This window comes from Camelus ferus, chromosome 11, assembly GCF_009834535.1.
Source record: "Camelus ferus isolate YT-003-E chromosome 11, BCGSAC_Cfer_1.0, whole genome shotgun sequence".
Lineage (NCBI taxonomy): Eukaryota > Metazoa > Chordata > Mammalia > Artiodactyla > Camelidae > Camelus > Camelus ferus.
The window spans coordinates 50,423,583-50,447,522 of record NC_045706.1 but is presented as its reverse complement, the minus strand read 5'-3'; the positions used below and the strand labels follow the sequence as shown (position 1 = coordinate 50,447,522).

The window sequence follows — 23,940 nt, the reverse complement described above, 5'->3', positions numbered from 1 at the left end:
CACGTGCTCCTGAGAGGCAGAGGCAGCCCTCCTGAGGAAAGCTGTTGTTTGGGCTTCCCCAGGCTGGCACCTAGAGGAGGACCCTGGGTGCACCCAGCCCCAGTAGGAACATGTTCACCTCCAAACGCCTGAGGGAAGGGAAATATCACCTCCTTGCAGAGATAGAGCCAGGTGGACAGAGTGCTCTGTGAGTGCTGAGGAGTGACACATGAAGCTGCCAACTGCCTCTGCCCCTCTCCCTTACCAGCCAAGATGCCCAAAATGTGTCAACAGGACTTCACCTGAAATTAAAAAAAAAAAAAAATTAAAACACCAAGGTGATACTCAAGATCTTTATTGATTTAACTGTAACAGCAACCGTTGGTGAGAATTTAATTTTTTTCCCTAATTTCCAAACACTTGCTGGTTTGGAAACACAGAAAAACAAAAACCTGATCACGGAATCACTCAGGACTGCATGGTGCCCTCTGCTCTCCATCCACTACAATGAAATGGATGGGAGGGGTCAGGGGACACTCACATCAAGGGAGATGAAGGGAAGACCAAGGAAAGTACTGGCAGTCTCTGCTTTTCCACTCAGAATGGATGGAACTGGGCCACTGGTGGCATAAAAACAGGGAAGGGCATTTTTTTTAATATATAAAGTATTTTAAAGATGCTTAAAATGGACACCCAAATATATAAGTGTCTTCTGGGCTCTCCGAGACACCCTCTTTAAGGTTTACCCCTGGGTAGCAGAGGGTCTCCTCACCCAGGTGGAAGGAGATAGGCTCCATCTCCGGGTGAAGGAAAGGCACTGGCTCACAGTCCTCAGTGATGGGAACAGACAGCAGGAGCAGGACGGCTCACCCACACAGCTTGTCCCTCGTTGCTAGTGTTCCTCCCCCAGTCTCCTGGTTTCAAGTAAAAATTACCCTTGGCCTGGGCCTGGGTTTTTGTTTTTAAAGATTAAGATGGAGAGGAAGAGGGTACATTGGGGCAACATGTGCTACATTCATGGAAACTCAGATGTCTGGGAATTTTGGTTTTAAGCACCAGCAAGAGCTCCCTTTGGAAATTCCAATGTGGCCAAATGATTATCAAGCATTGCAGCATCTCTCTGCCAGCCTCCCACTCTTAGAAAGGTGGCAGAGTAAGAGTTTAAATACCCCAGGAATGTGTTTCATCTCACTACTATTTTCTATTTGGGATCCAAACAGTATGATCTGCCAGGGTTGCAGGCAGAGGAAGCAAAGAGAAAACCACAGACCATCTGAACAGGGACTTGAAAGACTTCTCCTAAATCTAAGCTTTGCCAAAAGGTATCAATTTTCCAGGACCAGCCCAGAGAGAGAAACGTAATTTCCATAGCGTGGGAAAGGTGACATAAATGATTGAAAAATCAAGTGTGTACCAAATACCCTTAGTCTGCAGTGAGAAACGTTTGTGAGCCAGCCTCAGGGAAACTCCAATAGTCACCTGGAAAAGCATGGCTAGAACAGGAAATGCTGTGGGGGGGATAAGCATTCTAAAGACCTGGGACGCAACTGCCTCAAAGTCTAATGCCACCTTTTATTAAAAGTGAGAGAGAGGGAAAGAATTTCGTGGTAGTGGGGGGTGGTAATGCACAGTAACCATGCTCCCTTCAAAGTCCAGATAGAAATTGCCCTCCCAAAGAAACAGTGCTTCTTTAAAACAAATACTCCTTCCTCTCAGATGTCATGGGTGGGTAAGAGATTGGGTTTTGCAGATAATAAATAGCTGCCCATATGCACGTAGTAGAGAAACATGCCAAGAGGGGAAAGTTCTGACCCAGGTAAAGAAAAGCAGTGGGCCTCCTGTCTAGAGGGGAATGCAAAGAGCTGAGGGCCTTGGTTTCAAGCAGCCAAGATACCTAATCCCCATCAAGTCTCCAAGACAGGGACAATGGAAAAAGATTCCGTTTCTGGGATACTGCTGCCAACACGATGAGCCCCTTACACCAGGTGCCTTGATTCAAAGCAGGGAGTCAATATGCATTGGCCAAATGAAAGCCTCTAGGGTGAAAGCTCAAATATCTAGCAGGTTGCATTCTAATGGAAATGTTTGAATTGGGAAGGTAAGGTCTCAGAGATCCAAAGAGCAGGTAAGCCAACAGCAAATATAAAAGACCGTCTATTATGAAAAAATTAGAAGGAAACAAATTCATTTGAAGGTGCTTTAAAGATGAGTTCCTTACTTCTGGGAGAAGTACTTTTTTTAAAAATAGCTGCTTCAGCAGCATGCTTTTACTCAAGTATACTCTAAAGCAAGCACAGCTATAGGTACGTGGGAAAGGTGGAGTATAAAGTCAAACAAGAATTTACATCCTTAAGATGTCTGAACTCTCCAAAGCTTGGCTGCACACAGGTGCCAGAAACACAGAGCAGACATTCGCTAAGAAGGTGCTGAACTGACAAGCCTCATCTAAGTTTCTCTCCAGAGTGAAGATATGGCTGGTTCTCTTTAAGACCTCATTTCCATCAGAAAGCTCAGGATGTGATGAGCACACAGTTAACCTGAACAATCAAGCACAGACAGGTGTTTCTAATTCCCAGATGTCCCCTACTTTATTGAGAAGCTTCTTGGGTGACACCCGACCCAAATCTGCTTCAGCTGGTATGGTTGGCAAGAGCAGGTGCTAAGCATGGACTCTGGCACACACCTGGCTTCCGGATGCTATCAGCTATTTCACCCTGAATCTAAACAGTTGGCTTTTCTTCAGCCCAGTAACCAACATCTAATACACATTTGCTCCCTTTGCTTGACAACTCTGATTCAAAGTCCACTTACGTGGCTCAACTAGAAGGATTCACTTCCCTTTGTCAATTCCTGGCTAAAGGAGATAACGAGTAAATGGTATCGAGCCTTAGAGATCCCAAGCCAAGGACTTGCAAAGCATCCCTGGACCGCTGGTAGTATACATCAGGCAAACATATAGATACATTCTCCCGGGAACTGCCTTTTCTCGTCACCCCTCTCAAAACCGGCAGGTGGCCATGGGGAGTCTTTTTTTGTTTGTTGATGCACATCTTAGAGAATTGTTTTTAGTAAGACCACCTCTCTCAGTATATCATCTAGTTTTAACCTACCCCTGCCCCTTGTTGATCTGGTTTCACCTTCTCTTGGGGGTGAGGCGGTTTTAAGATCTATCCACAGATTCTTACTGCTCCATTCAGTAGGGTGTGTGTGATTCCCGTCCCCTTGAGTATAGGCTGGGCTTAGTGGTTCGCTTCTAAGGAACAGAATAAGGAAGGAGTGACGGTGTGTGCTCTCAGAGACTGTCATAAAAGGCACTGCAGAGTCCTCCTTGCCCTCTCTCTGGAATCACCTACTCAGGGGGAGCCAGCTGCCATGGTATGAGGAGACTCACACTGCCCTAAAAAGAGACAAAAGAGACCCACATAGGGAGAGATTGAGGCATCTTGCCAATAGCCACAAAGAGAGCCTGGGAGTGGATTCTCAAACCCCAGGTGACTGTAAACCTTGCTGATGTTTGACTGCAATTTCTTATGATCCTGGGCCAGAACCATCATGCTAAGCTGCTTCCCAACTCCTAACCCACAGAAACCGCCAATGCTTGCTCTTTTAAGATTTAGTTTGGGGGTAACCTGTTACATAGCAATAGATAACACAGGTGAAAGGACGAAACTCTTGGCTGGGAAGCCTAATAGCTAGAAGCCAGCTTCTCTAAACTGTGCTCTTGAGCACATTATAGCCATATAAACAGAATATGAGGAAGTGGTGAACTCAATGTACCACCACCCTATGAAGGAGGTAGAGTCACAACAATGCATGTCTCCTGCTGGAATCTGGAAGGTCATTTCTCATGAAGATGGATTGTCCCCACAAGCACAGAAACATGTTCTCCTCATAAAAAGGAAAGTACAAAAGATCACTAAGATTTTAAGAACCATCTCACTCAATGATACCCTCAAGGGTGTTCCCTCCCCAAGAAAAGGCCCGGATAGGTTATTCATTTAGGGGTTCAACTGGGAGATTCTTTCCAAACATCCAGGAGTAAGCCACCCACTGGATTCTGGCTTGCCCTGAAAATGCTTCTGTGAGGCATCGCACAAAGTTGTCATCTGTTAGAAGTTTATCTACTGCCTCGTGAAATTATCTTTAAAGCATCGATTTATGGAGACCAAAGTATCTCTAGTAGCAGTGGCCTCCAGGAAAGAAATGCACCAAGCAGCATGGAGGTCCTTACAGAGACAGCTAAAGGACTGGGAAGCTGCTATATTATACAGCTGACACGCCCAAGAAATACTAGAAATATGGCCTCTGATTAGGGGGCCACCTGCAGAAGTTCCTCAAGGTAGCAAAAAAGGGGAACATAGCATCTTGAGACTACTCAAGCTGACATCTTTTAAATTCATTCCTTGTTGCTCAGTGAGCAAGCCAAATTTTCATGCATAGCAGTAAAGACCAAGCAGGGGATGCACTTCTGCTCACTGACACTGACCAGCTGTAGTTGAGTCAGATTCCACAGGACACCAAGGCCAGGGTCTGAGAAGAATGAAAGCTTCATTCCCAAAGAATCAAGCTCGCAGAGGACAATGAGATCCTGAGCAAGCTTCTCATGCAAGTTACTGATGCACCTTAAGTTTTCCCAAGAGTATATAAAGTGAAATTTGGAGTTTAATTAAAATCAGAACAGGAACACGTTAAACAAACAAACATACAAAAAAAAAAATACTTTTCTAATCATCAATTTTTGAGACTGAAAGCATCTCCAAAACTTTGGAGATCCAGCTTGTTCCTGAGAGACGTCAACCATCACAAAAGGCTTCACTCTTTGAACTATTCACCTTTTGTAGCAGAAAACAGAACAAAGTTCCTCAGACATTCTTCCTCTCTTCTGTCTAAAATGTATTCGCAAACAAGGTCTTTTCATAGTTTAAAAGAAAAACAAACAGCTTGCTTTCTTAGCCAGTTGTCTGCTATTCTCACCCTAGGATCTGATCTCTTAATAAGAGGGTTCAGGGCACCAAATCCAACCAGAAATTCCCAGGACATCAGTGGCTCTTTTACTTGTCTTTCTCTGAGGGGAGTCACTCTCCCAGGATTACTGTGCCAGTTACTAGTCAGAACAGCAGCGTTGGGGGGGGGGGGGAGGGAGGGGAATGAAGCAGCAAAGGGTAAGGGAAAAGAATGAGGCTTTCGTGAAGGACCCAGGGAAGGCAGAATGGTCCAGTTTCACAAACCACCCACTACAAACTCCAAACATGCACACCCAAAACTAGGAGAAGGAAAAGAGCTCTTAAGGGACTAGGGGAGACAAGGGATGGTGACATGGAACAGCAGACTCGCCTAGGGACATTTCTCACCTTCCTAACACCAGAAGATGTGTAATTAAAAAGTTGCTGTTCAAAATTGTACTGAAAACATATGTAAAAATAGGTCTGTACTCATCTTAAAAATAAAAGGTCTCTCCTCAGATAAGAAGAGAGACAGATATTATCAGATACCAACATTTGAGGTATCTTGGATGTCTATTTGAAAAATGGCCTGGCAGAGAAAAGGGAAGGAGAGAGAGAGGGAGGGAGGCAGAGAAGGAAAAGGAAATTCAGAGTACCATGTGAAGGGCAAGAAAACTGGGAGGAACACATTTTTAAGCCCATGTTTGTCTATCTCAGCAGCCAAACAAAGCAGGTCCACAAAGGAAAAAAGTTTAGATCTTTTCTAAGAGGATTCTGAAAGTCAACTTTAAACTTAAAATGCAAGAAACTACAATCAGAGACAACAAATATCACAATGCTCACTGGACTGAAAAACAATGACTACTGAGCCTGGGTACTCAGAGGGTTCAGTGTCTTCCGAGGTCATTCTTGGGTTATCCCCCTGCAGAATACTATGATCGGTCATATCCGAAGTGCCTCTGTCATGTGGTACGGGCCTGCTCTGGGAGCAGGTGAAATCACCCAGAGAGCTCAGAGTATAAAACGACTGCAAGCAATGAGATGCAAGCAGGGAGGAATGGGAGAAAAGGAGGAAAGAACAGCTAGTTACTGAGGACTCTTCTGATGTAACGAAACTGTTGCACAACTGTGCTAAGTAAAGGAATGGGAAGATGAAATGTTAATACTACAGACAAGACACTCCTCCCAGAGGAAGGAGGGGAAATGGACCTCAGAACAGTGCCACAGGGTAATGCTACTAGAATTGTACAAACTGTGCTCTGTCCCCAAGGACAAACACTTTAAGGTAAAGGGAAAGCAGCTCTCTTCCTGTTTACCATTTCCCTCTAATGGTTTTCAAGCCCCCAAATGCAGATTCTTGCAGCACTGAAACATGGGTGAGAGAAACAGAGGGTAAGAATATGAATGATGCTGAACACATCAAAACTCCATATCACTTCTCCAGACTTCCCAGCCAGCCAGTAATTGGTAGGGTGACTTGGGATTAAAAAAAAAATGGGGCATGGTGGACAGGAACCAGAGTTTAACTGTTTTCCTCTGTGCGCTCTTAGTTCTACAGAAATATGCCAAGGGCCTTCAATCTAACTGTCTAACTGGGAAGGGGAACAGGAAACAGGGAGAAGAAATGATCAGATGCAGCTCATCTTCGCATCCTTTGGCACCCGGAGGAAGAGGAGGAGGTGGAGACTGCAACAGGGACTGCTGGTACTGCCTCTTCGGTCTTTGCACTGTTGATCCTATCAGCCAAATCAGGTACACACAGGTATCAGTGTTGCTGCTTTTCTTCTGATGCTCTTGGACAGTCAGATGTCCATCTCAAACTGAGCATCATCCCCTGGTTAGAATGAAGAAAAGGAGAACCTGAGCACAAAGAGGAAAAGCAAACTGTTTGATTTAACTGTCATCCCCTCTGCACGAGAGTCAAAAAATAATTCAAACTGTCTCATTTTCTGCTGCCTTAGAACAACTATTCTACTTCACTTTAGTTGGTCTTTCTAATCTGGGGGGAAAAAGACCGGCAGTCAAATCACCCATGGGGAGGAGGAGCAACTGAGGGAAAGAATACAAGTGAAAACTTTCCAAGTGTCCCTTTGTCCACAGGTTGACCATCCAGGAGCTCCTGGGGAGCACTTGGCCATCTATTGCATCAGCACACTCTTCTGGAGGCTCTGAACTTTGGCCCTGCCCTGAATCGACACTCTGTCCATTAAAACCTCATTTGGAATTTGAGGCAGAACACTGGCTTGTGTACAGGGATCATGGAGTGCAAGCCAAGGTGTACTGCAGGAGCTGGCCATTTCTATCTCGTTTCCAGAGACAGAAAGGACCCATTACTAAAAATGTGTGTGTGTGTGTGTGTATGTGTGTGTGAAGGTGGGGGTACTGAATTATAGGCAGTCCTAGAAAATGAGGGGAAAAACCATACCACTTTTCCTTACACCATAAAAGGGACATTCTTCTTTTAAGAAACAAGGTCTATTTCCCAAAGGTGATGGAAATGGGGGCTATTCAATTCTGTTACATTTCTGTGTGTGTGTTATCCCTAGTCCAACAAAGACCAGGTTCAAGGAGTCATCTTTGGGATTTACCATTCCCTGATTTTGCATTCTTCTTCACCCCCTACCTAGATTAGATCTGATTATGATTTAGAACTCAGGGTTGCTAGAACATTTCAGTAAGTCATGGTGATGGGAGTGGGGTGAGGTGGGAACCTTAGAGACACAACTGAGTGTCAGTTATGAAGCATCACATTTTTTCAACCTACAGCAGACCGACACTCGAATCCCAGGACTACCATCTTGGTCTTCAATATCGGCATTCTCTTACCAACAGCATGCTTCCTGTCATGATTGTTCAAGTTGTTCAAATTGTTTACTTCTACTTTGGAGTCTTCGATTAAGGTGCCAGGGCTGGTGACTCCTGGAATATTGGGCAGATGGCAGGGGGGGGTCTGAGCCATGGGAGAATTGCGACGATCCAATAGAAACTTTCGATCATAAATGATTCGGGTTCCTGGAAAACAGGGTTTAAAGAAGACAGAAGTTTTACATCCTGTTTCAAGTATAATTTTAGGATAAGAAAAGTAGAAATTTAACTGCATCTTCTTTGGAGGGTGCTTTGAGAAATAAGAACATAGTAACAACTCAAAAAGGCATCTGAAATTATGAGGAATGAATCATTCTGGAGAACAAAAAACAGTTTAATTTTCAAAAAATGAATAATCTGAATTATTTTAGACAGAAAATTTTCGAATACAGATTTAAAACTTTCTACCACCTTAAACAGAAAACAATTCAACCCCTTCTTGATGAATCAGGGTCATTATGAAAATCATTTATTATACTATGTTATGACCTAAGAAGTCTCAGGGCCTATTCAGTTGATGCTCTTAAACTGTAATACACTGTATTTTCCTTACACTGTACAGGATACAGATTGGCAAGGCTGTGTTTGTGCCCCTCCCCACCATGGTTCCTTTGTCTCCTCCCTCACTATTAGACTATGAACCATCTTTCTTCCATGTCTTAGCAAGTACCATAGACTGAGTGTCTTACACAGAAATATATTTCCTCACAGTTCTTGAAAGATGCCAGTATCATCTATTTCTGCTGAGAGCTCTCTTCTGGATGTGTAAACAGACACCATCTCATTGTGTCCTCTCATGGGGGAGAGGGGAGCAAGCTCTCTGGTGTCTCTTCTTATAGGGGCACTAATCCCAACATGAGGGCCCCACCTCAGGACTTCATCTTAACCTTATTACCTCCCAAGGCCCCCATCTCTAAATATCATCACACTGTGGAGGTTAGTGCTTCAATATATGAACGGGAAGGGCATAATTCAGTCTATAGCACACCCCCTTTACACCCATTTTACCTTGATGCACCTAATCTGTTGGGTTTAGAAACTGGTCATCTGCTTAATTTAACGCTATGTAAAATAAGAGCAAATAGGCTTGGAAGGGGTCTGATTGCTTTCCAATGAACAAAGGGTTGGAAAAAGCTTAGTGGATGGATTCTGCACTTAGTGGATGGATTTCTTGTGTCGCCCTCACTTTTGTTCATGGCTAGGTTTCAGAAGGGTGAGATTTTGCTGTGAGATGTTCTTACTAACATTCAACTTGCGAGCTAGAACAAGATTATTCTGAGTTCTGTAATACACCAAGCTTAGAAACTCTGGGGGTGAGGTGGTTAAAAAAAAGTGCAAGATAAAAAAGCAAGCTTTCTACTTCTAAATTATGTATTACTAACAACATACAGAGCGAAGAACTGTAATTGAACCAAGTAGGAAATAAGCAGTAGAGAGCCTATCTTAATGTGTGAGACATGAGGAACTTCAAAGAACTCCTATGACTTTACAGAGGCAATAAAATACATTTTTACTGCTTCGAGATATAATTCATGTACAATTCATTTATTTAAAGTGTGTAATTTAATAGTTTTTAGTATATTCACAGAACCGTGCAACCATCAGCACAGTCTATTTTAGAACACTGTCATCATCCCCAAAAGATAACCTATACACATTTAGCAGTCCCACCCCGTCTTCCTCCAACTTCTCCAGCACTAGGTAACCACTAATGTTTTCTGTCTCTACAGAATTGCCTATTCAGGGCATTTTATATAAACGGAATCATGCAGTATGTGGTCTTTTATGACTGCTTCTTTCACTTGAAAGTTTTATCAGTGTACAGATGACTCTTGAATAATGCAAGTTTGAACTATTTCTCAACAGTAAATACTATAGTCCTACATAGTCAGTGGTTGGTTGAATCCATGGATGTGAAAGGCCAACTCTAAGGTATAATTGGATTAACTCCTATGTTGTTCAGGGACCAACTGTACTTCATTTCTTTTTATTGTCAAATAATATTCCATTGTACGTATATATCACATTTTATCAGTTAATCAGTTGATGGACATTTGGGTTGCTTCCACTTTGAATAATGCTGCTATAAACATTCATATGTAAGTTTTGTGTGGACATACGTTTTCATTTCTCTTGGGTGCAAACCTAAGAGCAAAACTGCCGGATCATACGGCTTAACTTGCTGCGTTACTAGCAGACTGGTTTCCAAAGTGGCTGCACCATTTTCCATTCCCAGCAGCAGTGTGAGGGTTCCAATTTACATACATTGTAGCTAACGCTTCTCATCGTGTTAATTACAGCTATCCTAGTGGCTATGAAGTGGTATCTCAGGATGGTTTGATTTTAGTTTGCATTTCCCTGATGGCTAATGATGTTGAGCATCTTTTCATATATGCCTATTGGCCACTCAAATGTGTAGCTTCTTTGGAAAAACATCCTTTGCCTATTTTTAAATGGGTTATCTTTTTAACCACTGAATTGTAAGAGTTCTTTATATATTAAGAATACAAATTTCTTATTCAAATAACTTGCAAATATTTTCTCCTGCTCTGTGGGATTCCTTTTCACTTCTGTGATGGTATTCTTCAAAGCCCCAAAGTTTTAAATTTTTAATAAAGTCCAACTTATGTCTTTTTCTTTTGTTGCTTGTGCTTTTGGTATCATATCTAAGAAACTATTGCTTAACCAAGGTCATAAGGATTTGTGCCTACCTTTTCTTCTAAGAGTTTTATAGCTTTAGCTCTTTCTTCCCCCATTTAATTGTCTCAGCACCCTTGTCAAAGATCAATTGGCCATAATTGTGAGGGTTTATTTCTGGACTTCCATTGATCTATATGTGTATCCTGATGAGATAGTATTACTGTCCTGATCTATAATAACTTCTGAAATCAGGAAGTATGAGTTTTCTAACTTTGTTTTTCTTTTTCAAGATTGCGTGGGCTATTTTAGGTCTCTAAAAGTTCCTTTTGAATTTTAGGGTCAACTTCTGCAAAGAAGCCAGCTGAGATGTTGATGGGGATTGTGCTGAACAGATAAATTTGGGGAGTAATGCCATCTTAGCAGTATTAAGTCTTCCAATCCATGAACATAGAATGTCTATTTATTTAGGTCTTCTTTCTTTCAACAATGTTTTATAGTTTCCACAATGTAAGGTTTGTGTTTTTTGGTTAAACTTAAACTTACGTATTTTATTATTTTTATGCTATTCCAAATTATTTTCTTGATTTCATTTTTGGATTGTTCATTGCAAGCGTATAGAAACACAATTTTGTATGCCAATCCTGTATCTTGCAACCTTAGTGAACTCACCTATTAGTTCTAATGGGTTTTTAGTGGATTTTAAAGATACATTTGGTTTTAAATGCACACAAAGTAAATAATTCAGAAGAGAAGACACCTGGAAGAACTAGGATCTTAACGGATGCTATTAATATTCTCAAATATGGCCAGGGATAATATGAGTACAAAACCACAGTATTTTAACTGTTTGAATTTTAGATCACTGTAAGCTAATTAATTTGTAGCAGATACATGGCAAAACAAGAGTCAACCTGTCAGTAACTAAGGATTCTATGGTGTTAACTCAAAAGCATCTGACATTCAAAAAACCAAAACTAGTAAAAGAAAAACATTAAGACTTGACTATGCATAAAATGCCAGGAAAAAAACCATTTCCTATGTTGGATATTGTGTTTACTGTGAAATTATGTGAATTGCAAGACAACTAATTTAAAAACCTAAAATATTCAGGGTGTCTTATATATGTACATGCATAGACATACATTTTCTGAAGCAAGAACTTCTTAGTAATTCAAATTTAAACTGCTGGCCACATTCATGTCAGCCCAACTCAGTGTCAACCAATGCATCCACAACAAACTAGAAACAAGTTAACCATAAATTTCTAAAGAAGGTTAAAAAAAAATACAAGAAATCTATACCTTGCATATAATACAATATTAAAATGGAGCATGATTTTAATCAACTGATGGAATATTAAAAAAAAAAATCTATTTGACATTGACAATGGAAACTTTTTCATTCCAGTTAGTCTTCCATTTCCTTTTCTATGAAAATCATCATACTCTGGTTTTACATTTAAAAGCTATAAAATTCATAGTATTGTATATGCTATTTACTAGTTTTTCAATATTTACAATCAAACCATAATAAAAATGAACTATCATAGTTAAGGAAGAGTATGTAACTGTTACAGACCCTGATACTGTAAAAACAATGGAAAGGTTGACCTACCAGGTAAGTAGAGGCAGGACGGGTGGATAATATAATCTCATGGTGGAGCGCTAAAATTGACAGACTGAGACACAGAGGTTTAACTATATTACTGAGTTTTAAAGGTAACCTCCCAGAAGAACCAAAAATGATAAAATAATTTACAGAAATTGGTAAATGGAGAAAGGAGGGGAAATGAGAGAGGCAGAAAGAAATGAAAGTCTCCTATATTCCTCATTTTCATAACAGGGTGTCAACACTATTATCTAACGTTAAAAAAATCAAGAAATTGTGGTAAACATATTTACAGCAACAGTGGTGTAACCAATAAAATCATTATAAGTAGAAACTGTTAAAAGTGGCAGTCTATTACCATTTTATTTTGCATTTTATGAACTTCTGTTCAATTTTTCCTTTTCCACTTTGCTTTTAAAACGTTCATGTATTACTTTAGTCTTTATGTTTGGATTTCAGAACAAATACGACTCTTCAGATCTAAGTTAACATCACATATCTATAAATGTTCTTCATTCCTTGGTGACCAGATATTAGGATAAATCTAATATCCCTGACTTTCTAAATGCTGACATTACTAGGATAACAGAGTAAAACTTACTTCCTTTGATGGAGAACAGAGAGGAGGAAAAAAAAGCTTCTACCTTTTGATCTAAAAACTAGTGATTTTCAAATGGCAGGGAACAAGAAGGCGAATAAACAGGGCCCAAAATTATGCTTGCCAAGATGGTTAGCACACAAACAAGGTCATGCAAGCCTAAGGGCCTCTTTCAAGACCAAACAGCTTAGTTTAAATGACAATTAATCCATGTATTACACCTAAGAAATTGTACAAACTGAAATAAAACCACCTAGAGAAAGCCCACTGTAACATGATTAACTGACAGTGTAGTAGTTATACTTTTGCAGGGTCCTAATCATAAAATTGTTTAGCTAAAGCTGCTTCCAGAATTAGAATTACACATCTACTCATGCAAATAGATAGCTCAGAACAAGAAACATTAAGTAACTTGCCCAAATTGAATAGCTTGAATAGCTAGTGACAAAACCCTTCAAGAAGACTGAGATGAACCCACACCCACCCCGCAATATCTCAGGCAGGGAGGGAGAGTGTGGAGTCAAACAGGGCTCCCCTCAGGGGACTTTCTCCACCCAAGAGGAAAATCTTCCTCAGAAAACCCTTAGTGGATCCCCTCCCTACAATCATTAGGCCAGAACTGGGTCAGGTGCCCACCAGACCAGACACTGGGGAAGACACAGAGTAGTCAGGGTGTATTTTCTGCAGCTTGGCATACTTCCATTTAAAAAAAAAATGAGGAAATCTGAGGTAGCACAAAAGAAGAGTGAAAAGCTGTTGGGCTAGAAACTAATAGCACCAGCCACATCTGTATTTAATATTTACCTAAATTTAATAAATATTAATTTAACCAAAATGGATTAAAAAAGTTAAATTAGGATGATGGGAGGTAGTAGTACATATATTGGAAGAAGGGTGTATACAGCAACTAATCTCTCATCTTCCGTAGTAGAAAACTAATTGTTAATATCTAAAATTGAGCAATAGCATTAAATCATGTTATTTAGAAACCCAGAGGTAAATGCTAGAAGAAACAGCTGAAGGACATATGAAAACAAATATATGTATATTCATGTATGACTGAAGCATTGTGCTGTACACCAGAAATTGACACAATATTATAAACTGACTATACTTCAATTTAAAAAAAAATAGCTGAAAGAGTTTAAAATGATTTGTTTCTCTGGGGAGTGGAACTGGAGATGAGGGGATATGGCATAAGAATGTTGCTTTTTGTTATTAGCCTAATAATACTATATGACTTTTAAACTTAACTTTCATAGGTACAAAAAATAAATGTGAAAGAAAAATAAAAGAATGACTGCATGAATATCAAAGACATTTTGTAAGTCAAGAAAGTCAGTCACAAAAGATAATACGATTCCACGTATCAAGGTACCTGGACTAGTCAAATTCAGACAGAAAGTAGAATGGTGGTTGCCAGAGGCTGGAGGTGGGTAGGTAATGGGGAGTTATTGTTTAATGAGTATGAAGTTCCAGTTTGGGAAGAGGAAAAAGTCCTGGAGATGGATGGTGATGACGGTTGCACAGCAATGAGAATGTACTTAGTTCCATGGAACTGTACACTTAAAAATGGTTAAAATGGTAAATTTTATGTTTTTATATTTTATTACAATAAGAAATATACTTGATTTCAGACTTCTAGCCTTTAGAAATGTAAGAATAAATCTGTTGTTTAAAGCTTCCCTTCCACCAAAAAAAAATTTTAGATCAAGTGTTAAAAAAAAATTATAAGGAATTGGTGGGGGGGGGGGGTGACTCAAAAAAGTATTTGCACAAAGAGAATACAAAAAATACAAAAAAAAGTATTTGCAAATATAAATATATACATAACATACCCACACTAAAGCCATGAGGAAGGAAGGTATCCTTCAAATCTAGAGACTGAATTTAAAAAGAAACAAAGCACTTGGCAAGTAATCTCAGTATTCCATTAGGAATTCTTGACAAATCTCCATTAAAGCCTCATATAAGCGCCCACCAAGAGATGAGAAACAGATACAAGATGAACAAGCAGCAAGTAAGTGCTTCTAATATACTCAGAAAGGTAGTCTGCCTCTTCCCCACTTCTCCCAGCCCCGGTCCCCCTTCAATACTAAGAAGGGAAAATAAGTGAAAATATAGAAAGGACTTACAAAAAAAGTGACTTTCTCTGCTTTTTATTCTTCCAGCTGGGGAGAGTGATTAACAAGGTCTGTGTTTGATTGAAGTGTTAGAGAACATTCTTGAATGAATTTCAGTTTTAAACAATATCTGTTTTTTCCTGGAGGCTCTGGATGAAAAGACAGACTCCTAAAACCTCTATGCTAGATAGATAACCTAGAGGAGGCTAAAAGCTGCCTAACCCCATATCCTCCAGGGAGGTTGACGGTGGCCAAACCATGTTCAGTGTGTACAACCACCAAATCCGTAAAGTGCTAATAAAAGCAAGAGAGGGACAATTTTCAACATCAACAAAAGTCACAACTGGAGCCTCAGGATCTTATAACTTAGTATCGCTAAATAATTATGGCAAATGGAAGACATTCAAGGTTTGTGAAAAGCCAATCTTACTGCCCTTTGATTAACTCCAAATCTCAATAACTGGGAGCAAAGGTTTCCAAGATATTAATGTCAAAGAATGGCTCCCTGCCCAACCCCGCAGGACACTGCTATAGCAGGACACACACCTAGGCTGAAAGGGAAGTTACTAATTACTATGTTCCTATTGAGAAGGTCTAGTGTTAGAAGAGTCCTTAGACAGCGTCTAGCAGAAGCCTGTCGTTTTACAGGTGAAGAAATTAACATCCAAAGAAGCTAAACGTATTTGTAAAAGATCACATGGTGACAGGAGTCAGGAGACCAACATAAATAAGCAAAGTTCTCTAAGCAAATTTGGCTCTCTTGAGCCTCTGCTGCAAAATGATTTGAAACAAATGATCTTTTTAGTTAGTACCAGGTCCAAAGTGATATACATACACACCACTAACTAATCTCAAATAAATGCCAACTGATTTTAAATCTATCTAGCCTTGACCATCAGAAAATCTGGGTCAAAATAAAGTACATCATATATGTCCATGTCTGTTTGGGTGTCAACATTCTTCTTGAAATAAATTTTCTCCACAAGAAATGCCTGGCTCTGATTCCAGGAAAATGCTGATTTGATCTGCCAGACTGTTGACTGCAGCCTGGATCAATTCTTTGGATTAGATTTCACAGATGTTGTGGTTCAGCCTCTATAATGCTAATAATTAATGAAGGCTCACTGCTTTGGTATGGGGAAAGCACTCAGATTCAAGCCTGGCTTTCATTTCCACTATTTGTTTTCCTCCCAAGTTCATTCCTCTTGGGCACCTTAAAAAATATATAAGCAATGCTTATCTATCAACATCTTCTACTTTTACTTACAGTAAGGAACTTTAACTCTGTCAATAAAGTTTGTAAGAGGCAAAAGCCTCTGGAGATCACTGGTCTAGGTCACTGTTTTTATGAGCTGCCTATTCATAATGGTTCTCGGAACTTATCAGACCAGAGAGAGGTTTCATTTCAATGTAAAAGCAGCCCAGCTCTAACATAAACATTTTCTGGTGATGAGATGAGCACCTCTCTGAGGCCCAAAGGATTAATTATGACATCTTAAAAGGAATCACAAGCCTCTCACACTCTCTGACAGATACCTCTTAGGGCCTAGAAAGCAATGGTCTATCTTCACCAGTCAGCATTCCTGTTATAAACAGGACATTTCTGAAAAGATTAAAATTGAATGAGGTATTACCTTGATACTAAAACCGGACAAAGGTATTGCAAGAAAAATACAGACTAATATTCCTTATGAATACAGATGCAAATATCCTCAACCAAATACTAGCAAACCGAATTCAGTAACATACAAAAAAGATTGTATACCATGACCAAATGAGATTAATCCCAGGAATGTGAGGCTGGTTCAACATTCAAAAATAATTAACATAACACATCATATCAATAGAATAGAAAACAAAAATCACATGATCATCTCAATAGATGTAAAAAAAATATGCATTTGACAAAACCCAATACTATTTCATAATAAAAACATTCAATAGACTAGGAATATAAAGGAACTTCCTGAACCTGATAAAGGTCATCTATGAAAAACCACACTACCATCTTATCTAATGATGAAAGACTGGTGGTTGCCCCCTAATATTGAGAAGATGTCAAGGGTGTTTGTTCTCATTCTCTGCTGTTTTTATTCAACATTCTAATGAAGGTTCTAGTTCTAGCCAGGGCAATTAGGCAAAAAAAGAAAAAATAAATAAATAAATAAAAGGCACCTGGATTGACAAGGAAGAAATAAAACTCTCTATTCACAGATGATGTGATCTTGTACACAGAAAATCCCAAGGAATCTACAAGAATTGAACTGTATTTTCTGGGTAACTGATCTTGCTTGTTAAGGTTTTTACTTTTACAAACACTCAATGAAATAAACAGTTTTTGTTAGGGCATTTGTCCTAAAGATCTGAAAGATTATTTAGATGCAAACACTCACATTTCTGAGTTTTGCCTTCAAGCTGTGAGGTGAAGAGGGCCTTTAAAAACTAGCCACACATCGAATAGATAGCTGGGTGTTAAAACACAGGTTTTAAGGGGTCTTCACAAAGTTCTGTGATGCACCAATTTGAAACGGGTAGCCTGGGCCTTACCTATTTAATAAGCTGAATGACTGCAAGTTTCAACTGACTTGTTCTGTTATGAATGGAGCAGCAAAAATCTTTTAAACATTAATCTGTTCATCTAAAGACTAGGAAGCCAAGAAAAAGTTCTATCCTTCACCAACAAACTACTGTCCTGCTCAGGCTCTCTTCCTCTCCAACCAGATGAGTTTTCCCACATTAACTTTACCCTGTCTGATTTGCAAATCTTCTCTCACACACATGTATAGTCAAGCCTGTAGTGTCTCTAAACCATGCAGGACCCCTCCCATAAAACTGTCTTTAAGACTACAGTCCTCAAAAAGTTCTTTTAGATGTAGAATAGATAAACAAGATTATACTGTATAGCACAGGGAAATATATACAAAATCTTGTGGTAGCTCACAGCAAAAAAAAATGTGACAATGAATATATGTAAGTTCATGTATAACTGAAAAATTGTGCTCTACACTGGAATTTGACACAACGTTGCAAAATGACTGTAACTCAATAAAAAAATGTTTTTTTAAAAAAAAGTTCTTTTGGAACAATCCTGGTAGTGCCAGCTTAGACTCATCCTGTTTCACACACAGGCCTCAGGAGAGCTGATGGGAGCTGTGCACATCTGCCGGGAGCTGTACACATCTGTCGTGTATGCTGCATTATCAGCCTGGAAGAGCTGTCTTCCCTGCGCCTGACTCGGGGCAGGCAAGGCACTCCCTTAAACATAATGAATGCACTGTTCTACGCCTTGCAGGTAAGGACTGCTGCCTTCCCTGGCTCAGAATTCAGTCCCTCATTAGCAAATATGCACCCAACATAAAACTGAGCTACAAGTTCTAATATATACTTTGGCAGCTGATGAATATGAGACTAAAGCCAGATCTTCTCCGGAACGACAACAAATTTTCTTGTTACTCTGAAGTAAGTAATGCCATCTTCCTCAAACACAGGGCAAAGTGACTAGACACCTTGCATCATGTTTTTTTTTGTGCACTTTTCACATGTAATCACGAAGTTCTTTGGTTAATAACTGAACCTTAGAGAGCCAAACAAGTATGTTCAGAAGTTTTTGGCCTAAAATAAACTCATCCCAAGGTCACTGAATTGAAAGTTTTATGACAGTGAGAAACTGGCCTTCCTTCCCCAAATCTACAGAGGGCTCTATTCATTTCTCCCAAGAAAGGATCCAGATTAACACTCAGGATTCCCCTCAAATACTCTGACTTTATTATAGCTCACTCCAAATGGATTCTTTTCCTTTCTTCCTGTCTTCTTTATTCCCAGACCCTTCCAATGGCCATCAGGTAATTCTGCTCCAGTGAACCAATCACAGCAACTCTAGCTGGCAGAGAGGAAGTACAAGGTTATGAACAAGATTTCAGACCATCATAGTTAGTTCCCCTCTGGTGCTCTTGTTATGGCAACAGCATACTTTTCCACAGCTGATGAGGATGATATGCAGGAAAAGAAAGGCTAAAAACAGGTCTCTATGTTTCTGCTCATTCCCAAGAGCACAACTCTCCCACAAGGAGACAGTTCAGAACTTATTAAGAAATAAGGTAGCAGAAAGCATTGCATTAGCTAGCATTCTAGAGGTAGAAGAGTCTCTTTAAATGTTCGCAAACTTCCCTTTTCAGGAAAATATTCATCTTAATATAGTAGAGAAAAAAACTGGAATAGGGATCAGGACACTAAATTTGAGGCTACACACTGACTGACATTAGTTAGCTGTATGATACTAACAAGTTATTTAATTTCTCTGGATCTGTTTCTCTCAATTATAAAATGAAAGCATTAGGTTCCCTTCCAGCTAGCCAGAGTGTTATAAAAGTAAAGCCGACTCTAGTAACTTTACCTTTCATTGAGGATAGTAGTAGCTTCTCAAAGAACCAAATTTCATGTCCATTCCTCCACAGGCAGATAAAACAAAACAAAATAAAATCCAAGGGATTTTTTTGTCTTGAATTTACTCAAAAATGTTACTCTTCTTTAATAATGAGAAAAGGTACTCTTCCAAAAAGATGAGAAATAGAAGAGGTTATAGCAAGTGTTTTCACCCACCTCTCATTTTCCAAACCAAAGGAAGGTAATTTTGAGAAACCTTCTTAAGGGTAAGCGATACCCTCTCAGGGGAAGAGATCGTAAGATCACTATGTTGTGAATGTCCCTGCCCAGTCTGATCATTTAGGGCATTTAGCACATCATCTTATCCTGGAATGCTCTGACATGTGTATGACACTCCAGAAGGTTTCCAGAAGTTTGAGACAGGAAATTCTAATTCCTTTCCTTCCTACTAAATGGAGATTTCGAATATAAGCCTACTATCACTTTTCTAATGTTTTCAAGTCTGAAATATGAAATACATGTTAGCATTTGACGCTTTACAATTTTGTTTGTTTGTTTGTTGTAGAACTAAAAAGCTTTTCTATCTCTAATCCCCACCAAGAGTTTAAGACCATTCAGAGCAAAGACTGCATTTCCTACTTTTCTCTGGTCCCATTTTGTGCAAAGCACTGCACTGGGCTCACAAAACTTATTTAAGATTAATGCAAGTGCCTAGAGGTGACCAAATAACAACGCTGGTTGGGCAGAGGAAAATTACCTGGGAAAAGAGAGGGGAAATGTAACAAGAGAGATGAATAAACCACCAGAAAATTGGAAATTTTCCAAAGGGGAGAAATTAAATCACTAAGTACTGAACACCTAAGGAGCACTAAGTTAACTGCTATAAAATAGTGGTTAAATCCAATCCCAACAGTGCTATATCCTATAAACACATTATGTAAGTCCTCTTGTTAAAAATTTAAAGATTACAATGTGCTCTACCAATAAATACTGGCTCAATATAACAGATGAGCTAGGATGACAGGTATTTAAATCTGAAATCAAAAACTGTAGAAACTACAAGGAGACAGGTTAAGTGATACCTGAGAAAACAGTGGTGACTATGTCTGTAGGGAGATAGGGTAAATGAATCAGTATTTCTGGCAGAATCTTTCTACATATTGTAGGAACTAATCCAGACTATGAGACAGCTTTTATCTTTACAGCACACTTAAAAACTATGTCCATACTATAAAAGCAAGGTGGCTTGGCTATTTGAAATATGCCAAAAGGGTGCCCCTGTGGTTCTTCCCTCAGGGGGATAGATTAATATGCAGCTAAAAGCTTCATTCCATCCTCAAATAAATAATCTGAGTGCAGTTACTACTATGACATATGTTCTGAACTACTGGAAGCACAGGCATTACAGAACTCACAAAGAATTCTGGGAGAAGTCATAAATCCCTTTCCATCACCTTGGAAAACAATGTCCATTTTTTAAAAGCTGTCAGTTCAAGTTCAGGACAATTTTATCTGGAGCAGATTCTGATCTACCAAAATCTTTCATGATTAAAAGGCCAGATTTCAGTATGCTCAGGGGCTAGCCTTGACCAGATCAGGTCAGGAGGGAGTTTTCTCTAATGAGGTAAGCCACCTCACTAGAAACTTCACTGCTCTGCAAAAGTTAAAACTTCCTTAAGCCCAGCTCTCTGTACATATTGATGAACTTCTCCTGCCTGGGTTATTTAAAAGTCTTCCAAGGCAGCTACCCCACCCCTAGAGTGGCCAGGCTGGATTCCTCTGTAGGGCTCTCTCCTAAATTTTTATCCCCTGTTGGCAAGGAGGTCTTCTTGCTCTATGGGGCCTTGCTATTGTGCAACCGATCGCCCAAGCTTAACTGCAGGGGATTGGTTGGAGTACAACTGGTGAGCCCAGCCCACAGGAACGAAGCCAGCAATCTTGCAGGCAGGAGGGGCTGCCAGCAAAGCCTCAACCCTCTAGTGAGAGGCCACCCCACCACCAAAAGGCAAAGTTACAAAGTTAAAAATGAAGCACCATTCCCCTCATAATGTCCCTCAAGATCACTCTCCAGTCTCCTCCCTCTGGAGAAAAGCCCAGTCAGGGGACAGACAACCTTTGAGCTCCCTCTTCCCGTGACCAATTAATTCAACGCTCTTCACCTCTACCCCAGTGTTCTTCCTCGTAAACAGTTCCTGGTCTACTTTGAAAAGCAATGATCAGGAACCCCGATCAAATAATCCCACCTGCGAGGGTGCCCTCCTTGACAATGCCCTCTTCAATCTCCAAAAGCGTCACCACCAAAACTCTACCCTCAAGGGTGCCAGCGCTCCTTTCCCTGGGCTATTACTTGAGCATTTTTTAATCACTCCTCTTCCAGCCTGGGGACTCCCCCCCCCCACCCGTGAGGCCTCGTCCAGCAAAGTAAACAATGCTGTCAAAGCAGGATAACACTGGGCGAGGCTTCCAAACTCCGCATTCCAGCCTCCTCCTGGTGTTCTAAAAGCTGCAAAACAAGTCATCGCAGGGTCCCAGAAGCGAGTTACTCTCCCCAACTTCCTTTCTAAAAAGTCCCGAGAGACAGCTCCAAAATCAAGCATAAATGTGCACAAACACAAAATATATTAAGAGGCAGAGATAATGTGGAGTATGTGCAAGGCCAAATGTAGACGAATTTGCCCGGGAGCAGGAGGAGGAGGGGTACAAGACTGGGTCGAATGCGTAAACCTGCCACGAAGCGGGAACAAGGGCTTTTTTCGCGACAAGAGAGCCACGTTTCCAGAGCGGGCACGCGCTGAATCTAGTTGCAGGCGACAGAGAACGCGAAGTTAAGGTTCCCGAAAGCAGTCTCAGGGGGGCTTTGTGGGCCTACAGGGGAGGGGCTTCGGTGAAGCCGGGATGGCCCAAGCGGCCCAGCGTGGACACGCCCTGAGTTAAAGGACCGTGGCGGGAAACTGAGGGGATAGCGCGGAGGCTGGCGCGGACGCGCTCGGTAGCCGGCTGCAGGCTCCGGGCGAGGGCTTCGCGGGCGGCCGGCGCTCACCTCCCGGTGTGGTGGAGAAGAGCGTCCCCCCGGGCGTGGTGCAATAGTCATGAGGTAGCTGCGCGGCGTCGCTGATGGGAACGGTGCGGGTGGGGATAGCGCGGCTCTGGCTGGGCTGGTGGCCGCTGCCGGCGGACGAGGACATGGCTCTGCGCACGGGCTCTCGGGCTTTGTCCCGCGGGCTGGCAGGCTGGCGGCGGCGGTGACGGCGGCGGCGGCTGGGGGCCCGGGCTGCTCCGGCTGCTCGGGCGGGCGGAAGGGCGGGCGGGGCTAGGCGCGCTCCGCTCGCTCCTCGCTCGCTTCCTCTCGCTCCCTTGTCCCGCTCCGCTCCCGCCGCCGCCCTCTCAGCCGCCGCCGCCGCCGCCGCCCGATCCTCCGGCCTCCGCCAGCAGCCTCAGCAGCAGCAGCAGCACCAGCGGCAGCAGCGGCGACGACGACGACCGGAAGCGGGCAAAGGCGGGAGCCAGAGGGAGTTCAGGAGAGATTGTCGGCCGGACGTGACGTCACGAGGGACAGGCCTGAGCGGCGGGGCGGGGCTTAAGCCGTCGGGGCGGGTCGTGAACCTTGCGGAACCTGAGCGAAGTGTTTGTGTTGTGCGAAGGTAGGCGCGGAAAACTTGTGTTTTTTTTTTTAATTGTCAGTCAGCACTACTCTACTTGAGCTGACTTCTGTTTCCTATACATCTAAACAAAACTATAATTTTACTTTTAATTGCTCAGTATTAAATGTAGGCAATACATGCGGTGTATTAAAAAACAATCAGAGCAGAAAGGTTTCCGGTGCCACCGTCTTCCAGTTTCCCTATTGCTCTTTCCAGGATGAACCACTGTACCAGTTTATTGTGTATCTTCCGGAGACAGTCCCTATATACAGACATAATGCAACATATAAGCATTAAGAAAAGAAAAAGAAAGAGATTAATAGCCGACCACTTGACATGTCCGGTTCCTAACTGTGGTAATGAAGCATGGTTACATTGGCAAATTTGAAATCATCGATGATCACAGAGCTGGAAAAATTGTTGTGAACCTCACAGGCAGGCTTAATCAACGTGGAGTGATCAGCCCAGATTTTACGTGCAACTCAAAGATCTAGAAAAATGGCAGAATAACCTGCTCCTGTCCTATCAGTTTGGTTTCATTGTACTGACAACCTCAGCTGGTATCATGGAACATGAAGAACCAAGACAAAAACATACAGGAGGGAAAATCCTTGGATTCTTTTTTTTTTTTTTAAGGGATGTAATACATACATGCAAATAAAATGCCTCAGTGGACTCTGAAAGAAAAAATTAAAAAAAAAAGAAAAAGAAAACAGCTCCTACTTCTTAACAAGGGCACGGACAAAAGAACTTACGCAGCAAAGCAAATATTGTGGTTGATCAGGTCGGGCCAGGGCATGACATGGAATGGATTTGTGATGAATGTCGAGGATTCCAGGAAGAAGAGCCCCTTGCCTACCCTGCAGTCCGGAAGTCCCCAGAGTTGGAGGGGACTGAGCTCACTCTCGAAAGTTCTCCAGGCTTTGCATATGTCAAGAAAGAAGGCACTTTCTAGAGGAAGGAAAAGGTGAGATGTTAGTTTACATCTGTGTAGAACTTACAAAGTGCATGATTACAACATGCACCCCTCCTTGATCTCTCGTTTGATTACAGATTTTGGGGTGTTGAGGGAGAACAGGGAGATCTTTCTGGCCAGAGCAGAGGGTGAAATTGGTAGGATAGTTGGACATAGAGATTGGGTCGGAGTATGGAATGAAAAG

The 23,940-nt window shown here is 41.3% G+C and overlaps 1 protein-coding gene across 1 annotated transcript; it reads right to left on the bottom strand.

Annotated features, from left to right (window-relative positions):
• Positions 1-318: 318 nt before the first annotated feature.
• On the bottom strand, positions 319-22,496 carry EIF4EBP2 (eukaryotic translation initiation factor 4E binding protein 2). The gene is made up of 3 exons (XM_014556303.2): positions 22,180-22,496; positions 7,749-7,934; positions 319-6,756 (listed from the first exon to the last, which is right to left on the bottom strand). Exons 1-3 carry the CDS (start codon positions 22,322-22,324, stop codon positions 6,725-6,727), a joined length of 363 nt encoding a protein of 120 aa, XP_014411789.2. The 5' UTR covers positions 22,325-22,496; the 3' UTR covers positions 319-6,724.
• Positions 22,497-23,940: the final 1,444 nt, after the last annotated feature.